This window comes from Amblyomma americanum, chromosome 1 (genome assembly GCF_052857255.1).
Source record: "Amblyomma americanum isolate KBUSLIRL-KWMA chromosome 1, ASM5285725v1, whole genome shotgun sequence".
NCBI lineage: Eukaryota > Metazoa > Arthropoda > Arachnida > Ixodida > Ixodidae > Amblyomma > Amblyomma americanum.
In genome coordinates this window covers 136,524,589-136,548,497 of record NC_135497.1, presented here as the reverse complement: position 1 = coordinate 136,548,497, position 23,909 = coordinate 136,524,589, and the positions used below count along the sequence as shown (strand labels likewise).

Here is a 23,909-nt window from a genome sequence, read left to right as displayed (position 1 = left end):
GCGCTCCGTTCACTGCTAGTCGTGACTGCATCCGGTGGAGTGGTAGGGAGGCATTTATCTGTGGCCCGCTGAGATTCTCGTAGCGTGCGAGCGGGCAAAGCAGGCGCTCCGCTGCTCCAACTCCCATAAGAGCGACAAGGACTGATTTGTTGATGGGGGGAAATAGTGAAGCGCTTCGATCGTGACGGGCGCTGGCGGCGCGGGAGCGCTTCCTGCCGTCGCTCAGGGGGCCGGAATGTGACAGGGCCGCTGACATCGGCCGTTGTAAGACAGGGTGTAATCGGATTTGCATCCGAAAAGAAGATTCACATATGCAACGACATAAATACGATTCGGCCAGTCCCATGTGATTAGGGTTTGAGCAGACACGCCGAAGGCTGCTTCGAAATTGTCGTTGGCGCGTCAGAAGCAGTCTTTAACGCCGGCGTTGTTACTCGCACGCGCTACGTGCATAGCGCCACACGTGCGATACGCACATCCCTTCCCTGCTGGCCTCCGCGGTTTATCCGCACGCAAGAACCTGTCATGCGCCGCGGAAGAAACGTCCTGCCGGAAGTGCCTCGCTTGCGACTTGACTAGCCCGAGAAGCGAAACAGACGTCGCCTTCATTGGGCGCGCTTGTTTTTTGCTGCTCAGCAGCGGCACGTGACGGAGCATGCTGGCTCGGCCGCGTCTATTTGCTCTGCTTTGTCTGCTAGGCGCTAATTAGTTAAAGAACACATCGTTAATGAACTTCGTTAGGAATGTCTTGTTCTATCGGCAACTCAAGAAAATGCCTGTTTCTCGACTTGGCAAGCAACCTTGAAAGGACGCTGCCCTGGTTTATGCGCCTGTGGGGCGCTTGGTTTTATCGAGAGACGCAAGCCGTCCGCGGGCAGTGCTTCTTGTTCGCAGGATAATAAAGGGAGGAGCACCACTGGTGTACGCCAAGCTTTGTAACCGCGCCATTATTGCGCTCTGTGGATCTGCGGCCGCCAGTCGTACAAACATTTCTGAAAAAAAAGAAAAGAAACTTCGCTGTCGCAAACATTGCTCATAATTACATATGCAAATATTCCCTGGCAATATTCTCAGTCATATTCTCATTGACCTAACACTAACCAATTTCATATAAGGCGTTCATAATCAGGCTGCAAGCAGAATCGAAGACGTGGTAATCGAGAACCATAGGAAGCAGCGCACGAAATCTTTTTCTTATATTTGTGTGTGTGTGTGTGTGTGTGTGTGTGTGTGTGTGCGTGCGTGCGTGTGTGTGTGTGTGTGTGTGTGTGTGTGTGTGTGTGTGTGTGTGTGTGTGTGTGTGTGTGTGTGTGTGTGTGTGTGTGTGTGTGTGTGTGTGTGTGTGTGTGTGTGTGTGTATGTGTGTGTGTGTGTGTGTGTGTGTGTGTGTGTGTGTGTGTGTGTGTGTGTGTGCGTGCGTGCGTGCGTGCGTGCGTGCGTGCGTGCGTGCGTGCGTACGTGCGCGCGCGCGCGCGCGCTCGCGAATTAATTAACAGAATGGCGACATACGCATAACGGCACTACAGCTGCGCTTATTTATGTTATGGGTACAAATGCGTAAATGTATTATTTATTGTCTAGGAAGTGCGTGGGTACAAACTTGCGGGTCTTACCGGACAGCGCGTTTGAGGGCAGAGTTCCGAGCGCTTGCTGCTGAAGCCGCCGCGTGTTTATTTATTTATTTATTTATTTATTTATTTATTTATTTATTTATTTATTTATTTATTTATTTATTTATTTGGATTACCCTCGGTACCAAAGGCATTACGCAGACTCTGGCCACGTGCAGCGTCCGAGAAGCGTTCCGAAGCGCGTGACGCATTTCCCGCTCGATGGCGATGAAGGTTGCACTGGGCGCGAGGCTGCGGGCACGTGGTGGCCACTCGACTGCAGGAGAGCGCCAGCCCCGCCCGAAGAGGAAGGCATGGCGCGAGGCACGTCTTCTGCTCTCCTCTTTGAAGAGGTGCGTCTGCGCTTAGACACATTCCTTTCGAGGGTCGCAGATACCGCTACTGTTGTGAAAGGAAGAAAAATAGGATTTGTGGATGTAGCCCTTCTGATTGCTGCCGCTTTGTGTAAGTCACGTCCGCCTAGTGCGTCCTGTGACAAAGCGCCTGCGACCAGACGTAAAATGATCGACACATACACTGGAGTAGTTTTTGTTCGTTATTTATCCTGTGCCGTAGGACGCCTCGTGTTGACAAAAAAAAAAAGAAAAGCATGATTTTTTTCAAAGCTATTTTCGCATAGATGACCTGCTGCGTCCCTTAGACTATATTGAAAACGTTTTGTAAAGGCGCAAGAACCTAGCAGGCATTTCACTGTACGCTACGTGACCTTTTGACCGTTCCGCATATTTGAGCCAGAGCATAAAACGAAGAGCCTGGGGAAATAGAACAAGCTATGCTCGTGTAGCGTGAGAACTTTGTCTCTTTGGTACTGTAACCTGACTGCTGCCAAGACATATTGAAGGCGATCAGAATAAAAATTTACGCGAGCTATCGACCTCATGTCATAAAGGCCCTACGGGGGACAGGAAAATAAAGATACGACAGTCGGCCTACCTCTTTATGCCGCGCGACGTAATGCCGGTGGACAAGCGAAAAATGTGCGCTGAGATTGGATTTTCCTACCTTAGCGGAGCAGTTCAGGCGGCCGCTGGCAGCGGTTAAAGGTGCGTAAGGGGCAACCGTCGCGGCGCACAGTTCAGCTTTACACTGATTCGCGCTGTCATGAATGAAGGCCGCTAACAGGTGTTAGGGACAAATTATTAAGAAGTAAATTTCGCCGGGCGTGATACGACAGTGAATGGACGTCGCGGTGCTCCCACGTGGTGGGGATCAACGCATTTTTTTTTCTGCGATGCGGTAAAACATGAAAAAAAAAAACCTCGCATATCTCCAATAACCTCGAGTTTCGGGTCCTTCCCATGCATATTAAGAATCATAATGTCATACCTATTTAGCAAAACAACGCAGATTTCCTACAAGTCACTGATCGGTAACATTGGGTGCTGGGGCTTTTCGCGACATCCGAACAACTAGCGAGTGTACATAACACCTCGGACTTCAACAGTGTACTCTTTATTCAACTATATTTCTTTTTGCTATCGAAGTGATGTAACTTTTTTCCACCAACAGAATGTGCCTTTCTTAAGTTGTGAACAGCGTGATGCAAATAGAGCGTTAAAAGGAGCCGGAATCTGTTTTTTTTTCTTAATAGCCCGTTTTTAACCTCCGGGGCTTGCCGTTAGTGCGGTTCTGGTCCTGTTAAGCGCCTCGATAATTATGTTTGCTCGCCAAGTCGAGTATACGTGTAATTAACTTCTGACGTCAAGGTTTGCTCTTCCCAAAACCAAAAGCACTTGCGTGTGTGTGTGTTTTAGTGCGTGCGTATGCAAGCGTGCTTACGCGCGCCACCATAATTGGCTCGCGGAGCCGAACGTATACAGTGCAGAGTGCAGGCGCACCGTTCAAACACGCATAATTTTCGTCTCGGGTGTTTCCAGATGCTCCAAGGTTAGGTCCTCGTTTGAGAGCTTCTGTGTTTCGATAGGCAGCTTAGGCGCCGCGGCTTCGTCGCATGCCCAAGCAGAGTCAACATGCGTAATAAATTGTGTCCGCGTCGTTGATCAGTGAACCGCCACTTCTCTGAACTAAGGCAGCGATGTTATCGTCGTACTTTGGGACATCATATTTATCAGCTTCGCTCATAAAGACCTCAAGTCCGTGAGCACCTTGTAGACCAGCTAGGAGGGAGAACTCTCTTCACATTAAGCTCCTTCAGCGTGTTTATGTTTCCTCCTAATGCTGTTTGCTGATGTTTTTTGGAGGCTGCAGCAAATACCAAACATACTGCATGCCTCGTTGTCTTCATTACGGGAACGTTGTCGGCTTCAAGTCTCACGTGAAATACAAGAACACGCTTTTCTCCATAGTAAGCGGACATTTATTATACATTTTTATTTATTTCCCGAATAAAGCAGTCTCGCAGCTTGCAAAGACTTGTTTAGTATGAGAAACCCATAGACGTTCACAAGCACCCCCCGCGTAACCAGCAGTACAAAGTGAAATCTAGGAACAGTTTTATAGCAATTTTAAAATTGATTATATCATCGTTATGGGCCACGAAAATAATAGGAGCAAGAACACAGACGGACCCACTTACACCGTTTTCCAACCAAATAGGCGTCTCATATGTAAGCTGTTTTTTTTTTTTACGCGCGAATAAGAAAGGCAGCTATATTTGCCATTTCTCTCCTTTGCCGGTTCTCGTCACTTTATAGACAGTATGAATTAGTGAGCACTGCACAAACGACAGCTGAGTTACATGCAGAAATGTTTGCGTATAAACCATTTGTACGACAGGAAAAAAGGGCGTTGCCTGGTCTCCATTCTTGTGTGCGGTGCCTGCGGTAGCGCTATCTTCTCGTGTCTCGCCCCTGACATGACGCGGTTTGTAGCTCGCAGAGGCACGGCCTCGTGGCGCGTGACTGCGGCTTCTTTCGCTGTTCGTGGCTGATTGTAGCGAATGCTGCTCGCTGCATTAGTTGCCTCCCCGCCGCCATTGCTCTCCCTGGGAGGGCAGTTTGTCGTTGAGAAGCGAAAGCAAACAAAAGGATTGCTAGCATTATGGAGTCCCAAGTGACCGGCAATTCGCGCACTGTTCGGTGCACGATACGGCCACGGCGCCACTGCGCAGGCGCGGAATACTGGGAAGAGAAACACTGCTGCTAGAATTAACAAGCACTAAAGTGCGTAGACAGACCACAGATGTGGGCGCACATCTGCAGAAAAGGCAGTCTAAACAAGAAGGTTTGATTAGTGGGCATGGCCGTCGTTCACAGAAAGCTGCTTTTTCTCGTGGGCGATAACAAACAGGAGAGAAGCTCCAGCATCTGTGTAAGGCGAACTACAAAAAAATTGAGGCCATGTGCACTAGACGCGGCACAATGGCCTTGAGTTCGAATGGCGACGCGACAGTGGGGTGGAGCGAGTTTCGAAACTAGAGCTTTTAACGCGTCAGCGCTAAGTTTTCCGTTCAGCGGAAAACCCGGCGTCGTCGTCGTCAACGGTGGTGGCGGCGCGAGTGAAAAATGCTTAGGAAAGCAACCTAGGTAGGCCACCTACGTCACATGACCTTGTGACGTTATCACAACCTGTCCGCTGGACTGTGAGCAAAATGACCACCGTGGCAGATGGGAGTTAAATTAATGATTGGTCACAAGAGGTTTCTCGGGAAGAGCAACTAGGGTCTCATTAGCCCCACCGGTGGCAGCACCTGCCATCGCTGGGCAGTAGCGCATCGCTTAACCACTGCACCACTGCGCCAGGAGTGGAATGCGAATTTCCAGCGATAAGTAGAGAATGACCAATTCCTCATACATGGGCATTAAACCAATAACGCTACCTGGCCATACTCTTAAGGCAGAGCTTGTGTGCCCCCACCAGATTTTTTTTTTTTACTGGCGTATATTGGCGTTTCACTGGCGGTAAAGTATAAAGTCTCCAAAAATCTAAGGAGGTTTAAACTAAGTTACTTCTAACGTAGCCCATATCCAGCGGAAAATCACTGCGCACTGACGTGTTAAGAAAATTCGCGCAGATTGGCAGCTTGGGCAACACGTTGCTTCCAACAAGCGCATTATAGGCGACTGTGCTGAAATATTTCTATCGAATGTCGAATATCCGTATGACTCGGCGTGTTTCTGCACCAATGTGCTCAAAAGTCGCGCCCTCTCTGCTAGACTGCGCATGGTTTTGTGGCGGTCCCGGCCGCGAAAAAGCCACGTACAGGAGGGCGGATCATTCACTGGCCCGTCTTCTTCCACGGTGCAGGGCCGCCCGAACCCGTGGAGAACTGCAGCGTGAGCAACCTGACCGAGCGCAGCTTCTCGGTGGAGTGCCGAGAGGTGCGCGCCTCATCCGCAAGCGGCCAGTCGGCAGTGGCGGCCACGGGCGGCGCCTCCCTGGTGGCCGCCGCACAGAGGCCCTCGCTGCTGGCACGGCCGCCCGAGAACCTCGTCTACTTGCTTGAGGTGTACGGGCCACCCGAGGGCTCATCACTCCAGAGGGGCGTTTCTGCACCCCAGCATCAGGTGACGACGCTGGCCTCTTCGCCATTGTTCCTTTACTAGCACAGCATCTCCGCCACGATGAGTGTAAGAGAGACATGCTGACGAAGGCCAACTGTCGGCCTCAGGGCAATCAGGAGACCTGTGCAGGAACGCATTGCGTATAAAGCGATCATTCCAACAGCTTCTGCCAAAAGGCACTTGCCACCTCATAAGCCGGCACTTCACAAGTTTTTACCGCGATTTTTTTCTCTTCATCACATCGTCTTTAAATGAAAGAAGCGAACGCTCCTATTTCTGTAGCAGCGGTTGGGACCTACCTGACACGCGCTTTCTTCAGCAGATGCCACGCTGCCATCGCCCTTCGATAGGAGACATTCCGCGCACTTTCCCTTGCAGGTTCTGGTCCGGAACGTGAGCGGTCCGGAGCCACGCTTCCGAGTTGGCCAGCTGTGGCCAGGCACCGAGTTCGAAGCACGCGTGTTCGCAGCCAACTCCAAGGGACGCAGCAGGCCCTTCCGTCTCAACGCCTGCACTCTGCCACCAGCCGAGGCTCTGCTGGACAAAGGCACGTATTCGGCAAATCTTTCCTGTGGTTCGTGAAGCAGGCATTTCGTATGTCTTGCGCATTCGTTTCCGCCACGTTGCCGAAGCGTCGACAGTGTGGAGCGGCTGTGCCTACACCGAGTCGCTTGGAAAGCAGACCGGTTAATTTTGTACTTAAAGATGAAGTAATAGCCTTGTTGAATGTAGGACAGATGTATTCTTGCGTTAACGTCTGCAATTGTTTAGGCATAATTAAACTGTAAGTGGCAATTTACCGTTAGTTAACATTGGCGATTAGACCAATTCCTTTGCTAGGCAACAACTAGCAATGTAGTAACAATACAATAATTATTAAATGCGCATCTAATGCCACCGCTTCCGGATTTATCCTGTTGGTATGTGAATATCCCTCTTTTATCTTTTTATATGTAAAAATAGTACTTGGTTAGAATAGATGGCGACACGAGTAGTCGACATCCACATCATGCTCTTTTTACGTTCATAGGGCTGGCCGCTTTTTTCGCGGCTCTAATTTCGCGTTACAGGATGGAAACGCACACGAATTGACGGCTATTTGGAATTGATATATAGGAGAAAATTATCGCAGCGCCTTTGTGTGTTCCTGCACGCTACGATTTTCCAGTCAAATGCTTCCAGCAGTCAATAAACTCTTAACGTGCTGTGTTGCGAAGTCGAGATATACCTTTATATATAGGCCGCGTCTTCATTCACTTATCGGTCTTAGGCGAAAGTTTAAATGCCAGCATGCTCGCAGCAGGGAGCGTGCTGACTGGCGCCACTGTTATGAAGTTGTGTGCAGCAAACAAGAGTGCGCATACACTTCTGTGAGCCAGCATTCATTGACTCGTGTTGTCTCGTATTGTGGGAGTATAGTTGCAGGAGACCACTTGGAGGCGACTCCAGACGCGATTCTTCATGACGCCTTACCTGTTGTCAAAATTCTACCCCGGTGAATACGACCCTGCATGTACATTATGTGGTGATTTAGCCACTTATGATCACCTATTGTGGAATTGTAAAGAGGAGCCGCCCCCGAAATCTCTAATACAGGTTCCTACTCTCGAGCAGTGGGAGGCCGTGTTGGTCAGCTCAGACTTGGGAGTTCAAACCCGGGTCATTGAATGGGCTACCCAGGTCGCTGTCAGCCGTGGACTGATAGCCACCTAGCACGGATCGTCTGCATTCTGCTTTTTCTGACGAATTAAATGTTTTCTAATCCAATCATGAGCGCCTTTGAAGATTGTCTCTTGAGTTACGCGTACGGCGTTGATTTCTGGTTGACCGCAAATTCCCAAAAGAGAGATTTTGTGCCATTTTGCCTCTGATCAGTAAGCTATACGGATACTCCCTGCATTGGAAAGGTTTTGCATTGTCTCCGAGGTAATTGTTACTGCAAGCTCTTACGATTCCAGTTTAATAGGCAACTTGTTTCGCCTGAAAATATGGTGATGACAGCTGCCTCAGTGAGAGCAACGATGAAGATTCAGATTACGTGTACGCTCTAGAAAGTGTTAATGCATTGAAGACGCGGGCAGTGTGTGCAGCAGGGCGGATAGGGAGTACCATAGCAAGCATCTATGAATGTCTTGATTAGGGTTTTCCATTAATGCAGGAGTAAGCACAAAGCGGACGGGAACAGACTACTGCAAAAAAGTCAAATTGGCAATTTCCGTCGTTGGAAATCGGATTTTCATCGCTTTCCAAGAAAGAGTAGTAGCTGCTAGTACGATGTTCATCGAGTATAGAGTTCGCCGAGCTGACTTTAATAACGCGCGCCAGTTGCTAAAAACGGGTACGGTGTATTCAGTGTCACGAATTCATGGCGCACCGATTTCCCCGCAGTACAGTAGCGCTAACTAATTAATAAGCTCTGTTCCTCAGTGCGGGCGCATTAATTTGAATAATATAACACCTGTTCTTTTTTTATTTGTTTGGTTCTTTCATAGTTCGAGGATTAGTGTTAATGGTTGAAAGCTGACTGTGAAAATTAAATGTCTAATGTTGTTTTTTTTAAATGTGGTGTACCGTTTCTTGCCAACTCCAGGCACTTTTGACTTTACTCTGAAACCAAAGAACACTATCCTTCAGCTAGTACAAAGAGAGGAATAGGATAGTAAGGGGACTGGGACGATATACAGGGTGTCCCAGCTAACTTTAGCCGGGGCACTCTAAGAGGGCGCGACTAAATGCATGTTGCTGGCTGTTGTATCCAGCAACTCACAATATTTTTTTGTATTGCGCTTGATTGCATAAATAGTCGAGATTAGTTAACCAACTTCGCAAGCAACGAAGATAGGCGGAAAAGTCCAATCAGAGGGTTGTAGAACAGTCCGCGAAGCGTCCAACTGAACAGTTTCTAACTGCCCACCTATTACCTATAACGGCTTTGTCTCACTCTCTGCATATTCCCGCTAAGTACAAAAAAACCACGTGACGCGTCCACTTACTCGCCGCGATTGCAGTGCTCTCAAACGTTCCGCGTAGGAACGAACAGACCATTTAGCCCGGTGTGCTGCTGCTTAAAACGGTGACACAGCTGCGACGCAGGCGCTGGCTGCGCGATTTACGCGAGCACAAACGATAAGGACTGTGCATGTCGCTATCAAGCGCCACAAGGGAAGCATACCGCTTACCTATATCGCACAGCCAGGTGCTGCGTCGCTGACCTGTCACCTTTTAAACAGCAGCACACCGGGCTGAATGTTCTGTTCGTTCCTACACGGAACGTTTGAGAGCACTGCAGTCGCGGCGCGCAAGTGGGCATGTCACGTTGTTTTTTTTTTTTGTATTTCGCGGGCATCTGCAGAGAGCGGGAAAAAGCCGATACGTAATAGATGGACAGTTAGAAACTGTTCAATTGGACATTTCGCGGACCGTTCTACAACTTTCTCACTGGACTTTTTTCGCCTATCTTCTTTGCGTGCAAATTTGGTTAATTAATCTCGGCTAATTATGCAATTAAGTACAATACTAAAATAGCGTTAGTTGCTCCATAGAACATCCAGCAATGTGCATTTGGTCGCGTCGTCTTAGAGTGCCGTGGGGTATTTTTAAACCCTGGCTTTAGTTAGCTGGGACGCCCGGTAGATTGCAGATAGATAAAGAGGAGGAGGGAAAGGCAGGGATGTTAACCAGAAAGGGGTTTCGGTTGGCTACCCTGCACTGGGGAAGAGAAATTAGGGGACTAAAAGGAGGAAGAGAGAAGGGAAAAAAGGCATAACACACGCACATGCACAACGCTGTCACAATTTGTCGCTCAATCCAGTCGCTCTCAAGTAGGCAAAGAGTGCCTTGTATGCCCTTGAGGGCAGTCGACTGCTGTGGCCACGGACCGAAGATCTTTTGCTCTGTTAATGGGCGAGGATCGAGGCGGTCCAGGGCACAACACAGTGTATGTCTTGAACTCGCAAATGCAGGGCACTCACACAGAATATGAACGATGGTCTCCTCACAAGCACAGCTTTCAGATAGATCGCACTAGTAGAGAAAAGTGCCACGGTGGGAGACACGCGTTTTGATTGTAAAACATTTTATTCGCCGGGAAGAGCTTGGCAAGAGGTCGCGTTAAGTGGTCGAGAGTACATAGCCCTCGACGACTTTGTCAGCCCACTCCACCGCCAAAACTTACGTTCTGGGGTCAGAGCTAGCCAGCACGGTCTCCCACCGCTCGAGAGAAGGAGCTGTAACTAGATCACCCGGAGGTGGCTCTATTTTGCAGTCCCACAGGATGTGATCGTAGGTAGCACGTTGGCCACAGTGTTTGCAGTTTGGGTTGTAAAGATCTGGATAAATGTGCGCGAGGAGTGATGGGGTGCGTATCGATCTCGTCTGTAGACGACGCCACGTAACCTCTTGTTCTTTAGTAAGTCTTTTGTCTGGAGGGGGAAAATTCTCCTCTCTAGTTTAAAATGATTGGTGAGATCATGATATGTGATCATTGAGTCCTTCGTGAAATTCAGGAAGCCAGACTCATCCACTGCCCGGTCGACGAAACTTCGGGCTTTATTGTGGGCTGCCTCGTTCCCCGGATTCCCCGAATGGGCTGGGACCCATATCAATTCGGAATAATTTGGTGAGAATTTGGGTGCGTTAAGGATTCTAAGGGAGGTGTTTGTAATTCGCCCTTTAGCGAAATTATTGATACCCATTTTGGAATCGCTGAGGATGATGCTCCCTTGGGTATGTGCTAGGGCGAGGGCTATAGCCGCCTCTTCTGCCGTTTCAGAGGATTTCGTTTTGATTGTCGTCGAGACGATGTGGTCACCATTCTCGTTCACAACCACAACTGCAAAGGCATTGGTATTTTTGTATTCTGCCGCATCTACATAAAGTGTTGCAGGGCACTGTCTGTATTTCTTATGTAAGGCTTTGGCTCGTGCTTGTCTTCTACCCTCATGGTGTAAGGGGTGCATGTTTTTGGGGAGGGGTTTGATTAGTAGGGCCGTCCTATAGGCGCGGGGTAAGTCTACTTTAGCATCGTTATTCGTAGGTTGAAAGTTAATTCCGAGCCTGGTAAGAATACTCCTGCCAGTTCTGGAATTGGCTAATCGCGCTGTTTGAGCCATTAAATGGGCTTCTTTCAGTTCATTGTAGGTGTTATGTATTCCTAACCTCATAAGCCTTTCGGTCGAGGCATTTAGTGGGAGTCCTAACGCAGCCTTATAGGCCTGCCGTATCATGCTATCCAATTTGTCCTTTTCTGCTTTCGAAAATTTCAGATAAGGGGTGGCATAGAGTATCCTGCTCAGCGCAAAGGCCTGCACTAGGCGGCATAAATCTCTTTCCCTCACCCCTTGTCTGCGGTTAGCTATGCGGCGGAGTAATCGCGCCGTCGCTTCTACCGTGCGTTTTAGCTTAGTGAGCGTGTCAGTATTTTTTCCATTTGTTTGTAAATACAACCCCAGTATTCTCATGGTCTGTACCTCTTTGACAGATCGTCCATTAACATAGACGTTTATTTGCGGGGGGGATGTCGTGGTACGCCTACCGTTTTGTTTACGACGGATCACGAAGAGTTCAGATTTTTGCTCAGAACAAGTGAGGCCGGAATCCCATGCGCATGCCTCGATGATGTCCACTGCTGCTTGGAGTGTGTCTTCTATGTAGCCTTCGCATCCTTTGGTTACCCAAAGTGTGATGTCATCTGCATAGAACGTGTGATGTAGGTCTGGTATTTGTGCCAGTTTGGGGGGAATTTTGATGAGGGAGAGGTTAAAAAGGAAAGGGGACAGGACGGAGCCCTGTGGCGTTCCTTTACTTCCAAGTTTGATTGGGGCAGACTCTATTGTTCCGACCGTTATCACTGCTGTTCTGTTAGTGAGGAAGGATCGGATGTAGTTGTACGTCCTTTCTCCGGGGTTGATTTCTGACAAGTTTGTCAAGATGGCTTTGTGGGTGACGTTGTCGAAAGCTTTAACAAGGTCTAAACCCAATATTGCTTTCGTTCCTGTTCCCTCGTCAGCTTCAATTATTATGAGACACGCGAGCACATGGCTAAAGAGAAGATCAAAATATAGCGCGTTGCGCGTGCTCGGTCCTCGCGCAGGGCAAGCGTTGGCACGATAGCTATCAGTATCAGCACGCAAGAGATGCGGGGAGTGAGCTCGAGAGACCCCAGCGTCTCAAAAAGGTGCTCCAGTGTCCGTCCTTACTGTCGTCCACGAGCGAAGGTGAGCAGAAAAAAACAGGCTACCTTCGTGAAAGCAGTTGCCCCAAGAGAAGTTACTGAGAGCTGCGAGAACTATGCACAGGTGTAACTCTGGGACGACGTGACAGCGTTAGCGTGCAGTACAGGGGCACACCGTGATCAGAAGGCTCGCGAAACGAGAATGACGGCGGAAACTTCGCCTCTAATTTCTTGCACAGTTTGAACAGACAGTCCATAGCGAATCTACAGGCAGTCCACAGACTGTCTACCGAATTTTTTTTTATGTTTGACGCCACTGGACACTGCGCCAGTGAGATGAGCATCGGCGAGGAGGGACTGGTACCACGAGTAGCCTGGCAGAAGGCTACGTGCTGCCTGTAGCAAATACTTTAAAACGCAATTACTTGAAAACTTCGTTACACGTGGCCAGCAACGAGCGCGAGCGCTTGTAGTCGGACGTGAGCACTGTGAATGGCCGTTCTGCGGACCTGCTCGCAGCAGCGTTCCCCGATGAGGCAGTGTGCAGGTTCCTGATGTACGCCACGTGCCTAACCACACTGAATGCTGTAAACTGTGAAAAACTTAAGCTCAAAATAGTCACTGTACGCATTCGACAGTAATAAGGTTTCATACTTTCCTGCGATTCAATTCGCCATAAAAAATAACGCCTGCCATCATCAACGGAAGACCCGCAATGGGCCCATAAGCGGTGCCGAACGGGGGCAATAATCAGTGCAGTTATTCTGGCAGTAACATTTTAACAGTTGTGCTCAAGAGTGTATCAACCTTGGATAGCCTACTGCAAACTACCTCTTAATTGCTCTCTAACGTTAAAATGCGTGCTATTAAGTTTGTTGTCCCTGCTCCGTCAGCAAGTACAGCGTTGACCCGTAAAAATAAAATGAACCGACATACACATCTTCCGTTTTCTGTATTCGATGCAGCTTGCGCAATGATGCTGATTTGAAAGAGTGCCTAACCAGTGTTTCCAAGTGAAATCTTTTGCTCACTCTTAAAAAAGCCTTCAAGTTTTTTTTTTTTTAATATCATTGAATAAGTACCAGTATGTGTGAGTTTCATACAGATCTGTATCTGATTTTAGCTGCAATAATTTCTCTTTCCTTCCGTAGCTGTTTCACAGTCCGTTGAGGGAAAATAAAATGGCTAAGCAAAGAAGTGCAAGCCACTAACGTTTTTTACTGGGGGCTTATTTGGGTCCTAGTCGTTTTCAACTCTTCAACACAGCTCTGCTTCTTATAAAGTTGTCTTCCTCGTCTTAGGCAGCAAAATATGTGAGCCCAGTTTATTTACTGAGTATCGTTTTTCTGCCTAGCTGCTCGTAGTTAATTTAATCGATGCGTTAGAGCTTTTGTAAGTTAAATGAATCCTCAAAACATAAGTGACGTACTTGATACAAAATTGTCAGAAATATTACAACCTCTTCTACCGCAATGAGGCATACTCTCTGGTGCGTAAAATGCATAACGTGTGCAAAGAATAAGAGCACTCACTGATGTTTCCGGCCTGCAAAAGACAGAGTATAGCAGGTCAATCACAAATGGAGCAATGAATTGGTAACGCAACATGCTTAAGTGTCAAATGCAACAATCAAGTGCAACAGAAGGAAACGGCAGCCCGTGAAATAAATCATGATGAACAAATCACTCGAAACAAGCTCCGTGTTTACTCGGACGCCAGATGCGGGCTTTTATCAGTCTTCCCTTGGAAAGAATGGTAAACATATAGTTCGGAACTCCTATGAGAACCGTGTCTTGGCGAGCTTCGCCTACTCCCTTTGGCTACTGACAGACATGACTCATGCACTAAGCTCAATAAGGGCCTTGGTCAGTGTACAGACGCCTTTTCGTGGATAAATCACCGTCATACGTGGCTGCCATCGACACGGAGCTATCTGTCAAGCGGTGAGCTCGCGCACCAGTTGCAGGAGATGCGTCAATTATACATGGACTTCGTTTCTGCCCTTGAAAAGTACTAACGAATTCGAGGCTTTCCCTCGAACCATCGCGAGCCAGCGACTGGTTGCCCAAATAGAGAGAAAAGGAGAAAAAAAAAGTGATTCCGACGAAGCAAACGAGGCCTTTGCTTAATTCTAACATTTATCCCTAGAGCGGGCGTTCGCGCTCTCTCCTGAATTCGTAAGTTCTCGGCGCTGTCCCCAAACTCCCCGGCTCTTCTCTACGGGTGTATTTAAACTTGCATTGGCCAGCGTAGCACTCGAAAAAGAGTCCAGCGGAAGGGATTTGTCTGCATGTTGGGAAACTCGGAGCACATTCGTCTTGCCAGCAATTGCCGCAACTCCGGTATCGCCGCCAACTATCTCGCGGAAAACTTTGTGGCTGGACAGGCGAGCGGAACAAGGTCGCTTCAATCGTGCGGAGGCCGCTCGTGTGACAAGCAAACCGCCTTATCTGAACTGATTTCTCATGTGGCTCAGCCGCGCTGTAATTGGAGTGTGTTTTAGACATTTTGCTAATGATGGAGCTAGCATTCACCCAGACGTTTAAGATTGCTGCATTCAGAGTGGAAATGACAGCGGTTGGATGCCTCTGCTTGTGTGTATCCTGTTATCTGTTAGGTCTCCTTATGAACAGCGTTTAAAATTTTCAGATGCATGTCCCCTCAGAAACGTAGAACGTCATGAGCGTATTTTCGAGATTTAAGCACCTCCGCACTTTGCAAAGCTGTTAGAGAACGTTCATTCCCTCTTTAGCAACTAGGTCATGAGGCCATGCATTCGGTAAACGCCAATTTATTCATTCTTACGTTCGTTGCTGTCGTTCCAGTTCCGGCACCCATTGCATCAGTGCATTCCGATTTAAAAATGAAAAAAAAATTGAGAAACCCGGATGAAACAGCATGCTCTGATTGTAACATTACACCTTTTTTTTTTTCCTTCTCGTTCGCGAGGCCTCTAAGCTGTCACCATTTTCAAGAAATTAAGGAAGTGGCTTCGCATAGCTTAATTAACTTTTTTTAAAGAAAACTCTAGCTTGCCTTCTTTCAGGCCTGCGTTCTTTGGGTTGCCCCACATTGCGCTGAGAAATATCCGTAATCTGCCCAAATGCTAGCCTGACGCTTTCATAGGAGGGCCACAGAAACTCCTTTCAACTCCGCATTTACCATCTAGATTATCATCATCTACAGATAAGCCTTGCAAGCCAGTGAATGAACATCAAAACGACCGCTGTACTGAATTAGTTAAAGGCGAAGGTGGGGGTGATTATGTTAAGATATGACAAATAAAGTTACACGATTGACGAAAACTAATGTCCTTTAATCTACCTTTATCTGGGTGATTGGTGCCGCCCGATCTGGCTCAGGTAGATGAGTGGACCTTACTCTTTGTTATCCGATTACATCATGAATGTATTTTGTTTATTTTTTCCCGTCACAGCATTCAGCTGTCGGTCGACTGCTACTGACTTAAATTACTATACCGTCACTCGGGCCTTGAGGTAGAGCGCCCGCCTCGGCTGCGGTAGGTTGCGGGTTTGACTCCCGCTACTGCCGGCCCACCCAGTCGGATTTTTTTCTGAAATGGGTACCCCGTCACTTCCGGCCAGGCGCTTGGCTTTCTCAAGGGGTGCGAGGCGCTTTGAACCCTCAAGTTCGCACAGATTTAAGGCTGTCCGTATTCGGCAGGCGGCGTGCTTGTGATCAAAATCATAACGGATGCTTAGCACATATTACTGCCTGTCCAATCTTTAGTACAAGCTCAAAATGAGGACGTCCCTAAGTAACGCGAGCTAAGGGTCTCGAGAATGCTAGCACAGAAATAAAAGCAAACATGGTCGTAGCTTTAGAGGTTTATCAATAAATTTTGATCGCTAATAGGGTAAGTATGACTTACCAAAAACTCTTGCCTGCTCTGGGCGACGTCCGCTGTAGTACAGGCGATTTTCACCACCCAGATGTGGAGCCTTAAGTAATCCAGTCTGGCGGCTCTACGGAGGGCTCCTCCTGTGGGCAGCCTAGGTAGAATCGCGTCTGTTTCAAAATTTCGCGATAAGCTCGCACTCGTTTCTCGATGATGGCAACCTTGTGTGAGCCCATCTTTTGTTTCTCGAAGAAGCATGGCAATAGACAAGGTCGAAATATCAATCTCTGGAGTTTGAAAACGGCCGGCCTGAAAGCGGGGCGGTAGACGGTCAACGCGGGCTTTGCAGAAAATTTAAAATCAATTGTATCAAAGATGAAGACTCTTGTACAACAGATGAATGGCAAAACTATAGGTGCAATTTTCTGCATTAAGCACTACATATAAGCAACACCCAGTGGTCGTCACGCTGCTTGAGCAGGAATGAAGCTACAGAAGTGTGCCAATATCTATCGCCCGAGTTTTGATTTATAAAGGTCCTCCTTGTTGCGTTAAAAAAAAAAATTGGCTGTCGTTTAGCGCTCGCTAAACCTGTAGTGACGCGATAGCTACAGCTGGCCGAGTGGAACTCGCTCAGTCGAATTGCAAAATCAGCTGCTCCGCACCACATGACCAACCACGTGACCAGCCACGGCGCCGCCACGGAGCTCAAGGGGTGCCACGCAGTTCAAGGGGTGCCACGCTGAAGGCCCGAAATGCCAGCGTAATGTAGCTATCGCTACAAAATTTCATTAAACACATGCTACTTTAAATGTCAACCCAGATTTGTAACCGCGTGTGCAGGCGGAAAGCGCGAACAATGAGGTCGCCTTATCCACTGTTGTCTGGGAGGAATTAACCGCGCCTTATGCTCTCAGTTTGCCGTAAGCAAATGACGGAAGTCGTGTTATGAATGTAAGGCCGCTATGAAGCAATTATTTTCGTTCTATTCTATTTGATTATTACCATCCGCTAGACAAAGTAATCCAAGTCGTAGCAAAGCAATGGGGCAATAATGAAGTGCACAAAGAATCAGAATGAGACGGAATTCGAATGAAATCATCATATTACCCCAACCGTCTTTCAGAGGATAATAAAGCACCATATCACCATGCACGCATGCCGCTATAAGTCCTATCATAGCAGCGACAGTCACGGGCTAAACTTTTCGCACTTCAGTTGTGTCCTTAGTCGTGTGTTCTCAGCGATGTGTGTTAACAAATAGCTCATATTATTTACATAGGCTATTCTAGTGCACGCAGATAATCTCTTTTTTTCTAAATATAGGTGCAGTGCCTGATAGCAATTGTACTGTCATGGTCCTGCAAGCGTTCCACTACAGATGAAAAGCTCTCTCTGTATTGCGGATATCCGGAAATCGCGCAATGGCATTTGACGTCCCTTCTATTTTGTTAGCGTCGAAATATCCATGTAACAGCGCTCCTAAGGCATACTTTTATAGGAAATCTACGATAACACCGTCGGACTGTACCGGCGAAGCAATCGCAAAGCAGCAAACGACATGGTGCCGCGCCCGCCGATCCTTCTTGGACTAGTTTGAAGCACTGCCGCAACGTGGCGTCGATTTCGGGAAAATTGCGATTACTACCTCTATTCCATACTTTATCTTGTATTAGATGTTTTAAAAAAGAAAGGATTTACTCACATTACGTTGGACCCCCAAGGACACCGCAGTAGAAGTCGTCAGCGAATCAAAGAAAACACTGCTAGCCCGCAGCCTTAGCAGCTGTGCTGTTGTGAACCGTGTATGGGCTTCGGGAGACGCTCAAAGAGAAGTGAGTAGCACAGTACTCTCAAAGATCTTATTTTCAAGCTTCTTTACATGAAATTTCCGCTAACAGGCATCACAAAGTATCAAAAGCGCCGAAGGTCATGCGATCGGTGTGTCGCAATTCATCCGTTGACGACCGAACAAAGACGCAGTTTGGTGCATCTACATGCCATCTGCAAGACTTTCGTTCTTTTATTATCGTTATTAAATGCGTGTTAGAAGACAGCCAGATTTCCTTGCGATCCTGGGGGCTCATTTTTTCCTGTTTTCAAGCGACCTGTAGAGAGGAGCCGCAGAACCAAACACAATTGTGTTTTCGCGGTGCCAGTAATTATTTTTGTAGCATATCACCGCACGCACTGCGCTGTTTAGGAGTGATTGCTGACTTTGTTATATAACAAATCATCCGGGAAATATGGATTCACTTGGTTCTTCTTTCTTCTCTCTCTCTAACCTATTCTCGCAAATTAGTTCAGCTTGTCCTAGTGTTGGCACTTCCGTCGAATCCTTTACAGTCCATTTGCCGCGAACACAAGGCTCTTCGTACGAGAATATTCTCGTCCTACATGTACTGAACATGTTTTTGATTTCCTATGGTATCACATTTTTTTACAATTTTTACTCGTTACTATTTTTATTCCTGGCTACTTATACATGAATGAGAGGGAAATGAAATGAAATTAAAATGAATTGAATGAATGCTATCCGTATTACGTGACCGTTCTGAAGAGTCAGTGACTTCGGAACAGTAGGGCAGCTGCCGATCTTGGGCGCGATATCGGGCGTGCCAAGTTTCCCGGGCTCCTTCCGTTCTTTTTACTTCGTGCATGACGTGCCATGCTTCTCACTTCTGGATGATCGCCGCGTCTTAGGCCCAAGGGCTGCTTCTCCGCGAGCATGTGGTGCGAAATGGCGTGTTCCCACTCAGGGGCGATTATTTGCCACTTCCCTTGTCCCTCGTTTCTTCGCCCTTTCTTTGTTTTGAGCCGCGCCGAAATGGATTCGTATTCTTTCCTCTTAAATAATGAGCGTGGCGGTGCTTACGAGCGGCGCGCGCCCGTGCAGGCGCCACAATTACCGCGCCTCGCGTCGGGAGGTGAGGAATTCTACTCCCGTTCCGCCTGTTCCGAAAAACGATCGTTAAATTAAATGTTTGTTCTTTTTTTTAAAGCTGCGTCTTAAATTTCTGCCGAGGCGCAAGAGAATACCGTCTGTTTGGCTCGCCGGCAGAACAAGAGAATGGACGAGTACGAGCTCCAAAAGCGAAAGAGGCCGGAGAGGGACGGCTAAGAGGAGCATTAAAAACCTTCTTAGGAAAAAGTGAAGCCGAAACGAAGAGAAAGGCAATTCTTTTTCCTTTTTTTTCGCTGCCTCTCTCTCTCTCTTCCGCTCCCTGTGTTACGAACAACGAGAGGAGACGGCTTAGCTTTCACCGTCACCGCCGTGAGACGTCAAAGTGCGCCGCCCGGAGGCCGCTCATGGTGTGGCTCGTGTTCTTCGGCGCTTGAGTTTCAGTTACTGGCTCCGATCCGGCACCTAGTCCATATACGGTGCCGGCGTCCCTGGCAGGGTCGCGGGGTAGCGGCGCGGCCGACTGAGCGGCACAAACGATCGGCCTCCCACCGACGTGACCGCGGTACGATCGCATAAGCGTCCACAGACACGTATTCGGCCGCGGCGCTAAAAAGCGAACCGACGTGTTCCCGATGCGGCGCGCGCTTGTGCCGCCGAACCACCCCCTCCTCTACGGTGCACGTGGACCGCAGCGTCCGTGGAAACGACGCGCGCGGGTCGCGGCCAGCGCACCGGCGGTGTTTCATCATCCGGAACACGGGTGCAGCATAGGCCCAGGGCTTATCGTGTTCCCCACCGCCGCTTCGACTTCAGGGGTAAAAGAAGAGCGGAGGGCGGACACGGAGACTGAAGGGGGGACAACTTCGCGCGCTGCGTTCAAAGAGCCTTCTGAGCGGTCCAGCAATTTACCGGGTCGGATCAGTTAAAAGGACTCCTCTCTTCGAAGCGTCTCCGGCATTTTCTCGCTTCCAATTTTTTCTTTCTTCTTTTTGTAAAGTCGGCTTTTCGAAGCGCGCGCGGGGGGGGGGGGGGGGGGGGATGCGAACCGGTCGTTTTGAGACAACACTTCGGGGAGCCAACTTGAGGCGGCACTTTTCCGGCCCGGCTGCAGGCCATGGAGTGCCTCGCACCTGGACTAAGTGAGAGTAACGCAATATTTAATAACATGGAGTTTGCTTCAAGCTGCAGCATCTGGGCTTTGAGGAGCGGTCTGATGGACGAGTGAGCTTTGACCACTTGGCGTACAGAGGAGCACGCAGTAGGCTAGCACACTTTCGTTATCATTTTCTTGTTTTTTTACTTATATTCGCCGTTCACTTCAGATACGGATTCTGCGCCCGTGTCTTAAAAAAAAAAAATCTACCGCATGAGCAGCGGTAGAAACACTCGGCCGCTGTGTCAAAGCCGATGAAAGCGAAAGAGAATAGCTGTCCGTCTGTCGTATTATCTACATTGCCAACAGAAGCCAACTGTGGCTGTGCAGCCGTTTATGTACGCTGTGGTATAATGAGACTATGGTTTTTTTATTCCATACTCTATTTAGCTTTCGCATCACAATGCAAAACAAACCCATGCCAGTATTTGTGTCTCTGAAACTTAAGGCCAGTAATTTTGCGCGGGCATAATGTAACTTGCAAGATTGAAAACACGCTTTCACATGGTAATGAAAAATCCATCTCTACGCAGTATAGTTACTGTGAGGCCGCTTTCTATATACCGTGCCCCCAATAGCCACGAGATAAGACACATAAGACTAGTATCTGCGCTAACAAGGCGTCGCAGTCACTCGGTATTGAAATATATGGAGGGGGGCTTTCAGAAATACCATTTGACCGATGCACCTGTCTCTTCCCCTGTAGCACGATCGGACGACATTAAAAACAAGAGCCAATTAAGTTCTCCTGGACAACAAAGCTTACTGTACCAAGTTAAACACAAATTTATTATGGCCCCGTCATTATAGAATGCTTTATTACTTTTTCCAGGGCATACTGATCCTGCACTCAATTGATTTTCTCTAGTTTATCCCTAGGTCAACCCAGCCAGTGATACCATGCACGCCACCTGCCGCAGCTCCCCATGCGTGGACTCTCAGCCTTTCCAGACCACGTTCGCTATCTCCTCACCGTCCCCACCCCCTGGATTCCTTTGTGCCGAGCTGGGGTATTTCTTGATCATTGTTTCGCAGTTTAGCCGGTTAATCCTCTTTAGCAGCCATTCTGCACGCACAAGATTTTCAAGTTCATGCTCCCAATTCAAATACCCTTCCCACATCACACCCTCCCCCCCTTCAACGGAGCTTGCCCCTCGGAGTGAAGGACCTATTTAAACCTCTCTAATGATCAGTCTTGCACACGTTACAGAAATAAGTAACCGATAACAATTACAATTACTCTATGTGAAATGTAACTGATTACAATGGTCAATTACCGCCCCAGAAAGTAACTTAATAATTGCAGAACAGTAATCGATTACTATTGCGTTACTTATCATTTCCTTTTAGTCATCGAAGTCAAAGCTTCAATGATGAAGTGGCTCGCCTAATTAGTGTTGGTTATCCAAGTGCAATTATTTCCAGCATTTGTGACAGCCAGCTCTACCACAACAGAGACACAAAAGTGAAGCAGCCGCCGCGCTGGCTCAGTGGTTATGGCACTCGGCTGCTGACCCGAAAGACGCGGGTTCGATCCCGGCCGCGGCGGTCGAATTTCGATGGAGGCGAAATTCTAGTGGCCCGTGTACTGTGCGATGTCAGTGCACGTTAAAGAACCCCAGGTAGTCAATTTTCCAGAGCCCTTCACTACGGCGTCTCTCATAGCCTGAGTCCCTTTGGGGCGTAAAACCCCCTAAATCAAATCAATCAAGCAAAAGTGAAGCACGAAGCGAACAGCCCGGTTACTCCGTATATCCACGAGCTGTCGCACAATAATAAGAAGATGCCATATAGATATCACATCAACGTGGTTTTCTCTGCCCGGTAAAAGCTTGGCAAGGTCTGTGCAATTCTTGGTGATCGGAAGCGCGCATCATGCTGTGAGAAGCATGTCACCAAGTACACAAAATGCAGGAGCAAACTTATCTCTAAGATTCCCCTCACCTGGAATAGTGTTTAGAATGAACAAACGGGAACAAACGGGACGGCTTCTTGCTGTGACTGTAAACCACTCTTTAACAAAACCAAGTTTCTTGCATATGCCAAAGACAAAATGGAGCGAGAGGTTATCCAAGCTTTTTTTTTTATTTCTAAAGTGAAAGAGAAGTGTGTCAGCACACCATTGGTTTCACTCCTTGATAAAGAGCTGCGATTTCTGGACGGACACGAGTAGGCAGTTTCTTTTTTGTGGAAAGTGATTCCTGCCGTCTTTTCTGCGAATTTCATGTCTTGATTACCCTTAAACTGGGATCGCTTTTTTTCATTTTTGACACTGCTTTGCTACGAATGGTTTATTGTCTACACTGGTTCCTTGTTCTCGCCTTTTGCCTGTTTCTCTTTTGACGCAGCCTGGTTACGATATATACGATTCTGCGTTGTTAAACACAGGTTAGTTGTCGTGGTTCCAGGTTATAAGTCGGTTTTATATCTTCTTATTTTCTTTCCTTTTTTTGCTGTGCTGAACTGTGGCGTGTACTGTTAGTAACAATGACTGCACGGAGAAATATAGGTTCATCGCTTGATCGTGTGATAGATGCACATATAAAAAGGGTCCCTTTGAAGCTAAATGAATCAGTTGGCAGTCAGCACCTGTCTTGTAAATGGTCCTTCTCATCGCACACGCCATCTATGCGCTGTTTCTAGCAGTTCAAGGAAAAAGCAGTTTTTTTTTATTACAACAAATTAGCTAGGCACGACGCATTGAAAGAAGCATCGACTGATGGCGCCAGCTACAAATGGAGCGAATACCGCGCGGCCGAACTATTTTTCGCAATCACATCGTCACGGACGTTTCACCCCGGTAGCCTTTTTCGCAAAGAAGTAATTGGTTACCAGTAATCGATAAAAAACTAACTGAATTACCGAAACAGTTACCGTCTTTAAAAGTAATCAATTAATTACAAAATTACACAAAATGTAATTAATTAGAGGCAATCAGTTCCATACAACTCTGCCAATGATGAACGTTTTGCCCAGACATAGACACATCCTCTTGTCAAAACGTTGTCTCAGCAGCCTTGGGCTGCCCCTCCCTTGTTCACTTTGCATTGTCAAGGACTCATCTACCTGTCCTCCCTCTACAATGGACTCCTGGTCATGCGAGACAAAATGGCAATTGTTGAGATTGTGTCCTTGTTCACTCCATGAACTCAGACATGAGATCCCAACTTATATCACTACATTTTATTCGAAAAATTACCTAAACGTGGGTTAAGATAATAATAGTGCCAAAGTTTTAGTTCTGATATGGGCAGCTTTATTCGAATATGCATTGAACACTTGGAAGGGACCTAGCCTCAGCTGAACGTCCCTGTCATGTTTCGCCCGCCTGCTCACTGCAGCCGCCTTATCTTCTCCATGTACTGCAATCGGTGAAAAATTCCAACCGTCTTCGCCAAGCAAAGCTTGAAGGTTTGGTGGTGGCTCCGCGATCAGGCAACCAGGGGAACAAGCGACACGCCTTCAACCGGTGACGCATTGCCAACCCACAAGCGAAGCCTTATGGTCGTGCGCTGCTGCTGTAGGAAAGTAGTTATGTGACCGTCAAGCGGCTACGTACGCGTCATTAGTGACGACTGCCATCAAAGGCGCCGCACGTCAGCGATTTTTTACGTCCCAAGAGCGGGCCCTCATCGCGCTCTTTCCGCCATAAGCGTATTGTGCTGGGAGGGGACCGGACGGACCTTGTCAGAAGTTTACCATCCGCGACTAAGCACAATAGAGACG

At 48.0% G+C, this 23,909-nt stretch overlaps 1 protein-coding gene across 2 annotated transcripts in view; it reads left to right on the top strand.

The window, feature by feature from the left end:
- LOC144136190 (neural cell adhesion molecule 1-like) overlaps positions 1 to 23,909 on the top strand; it is a 408,281-nt gene that overhangs the window by 171,787 nt on the left and 212,585 nt on the right. For both annotated transcript variants that reach the window (XR_013315572.1, XM_077668279.1), the window contains exons 8-9: positions 5,838 to 6,097; positions 6,473 to 6,641. Coding sequence is in view for 1 of the 2 variants with exons in the window: in XM_077668279.1 (XP_077524405.1) it covers positions 5,838 to 6,097; positions 6,473 to 6,641 (429 nt within the window). In the remaining variant the exon portion in view is untranslated. The remainder of the gene's footprint in view (positions 1 to 5,837; positions 6,098 to 6,472; positions 6,642 to 23,909) is intronic.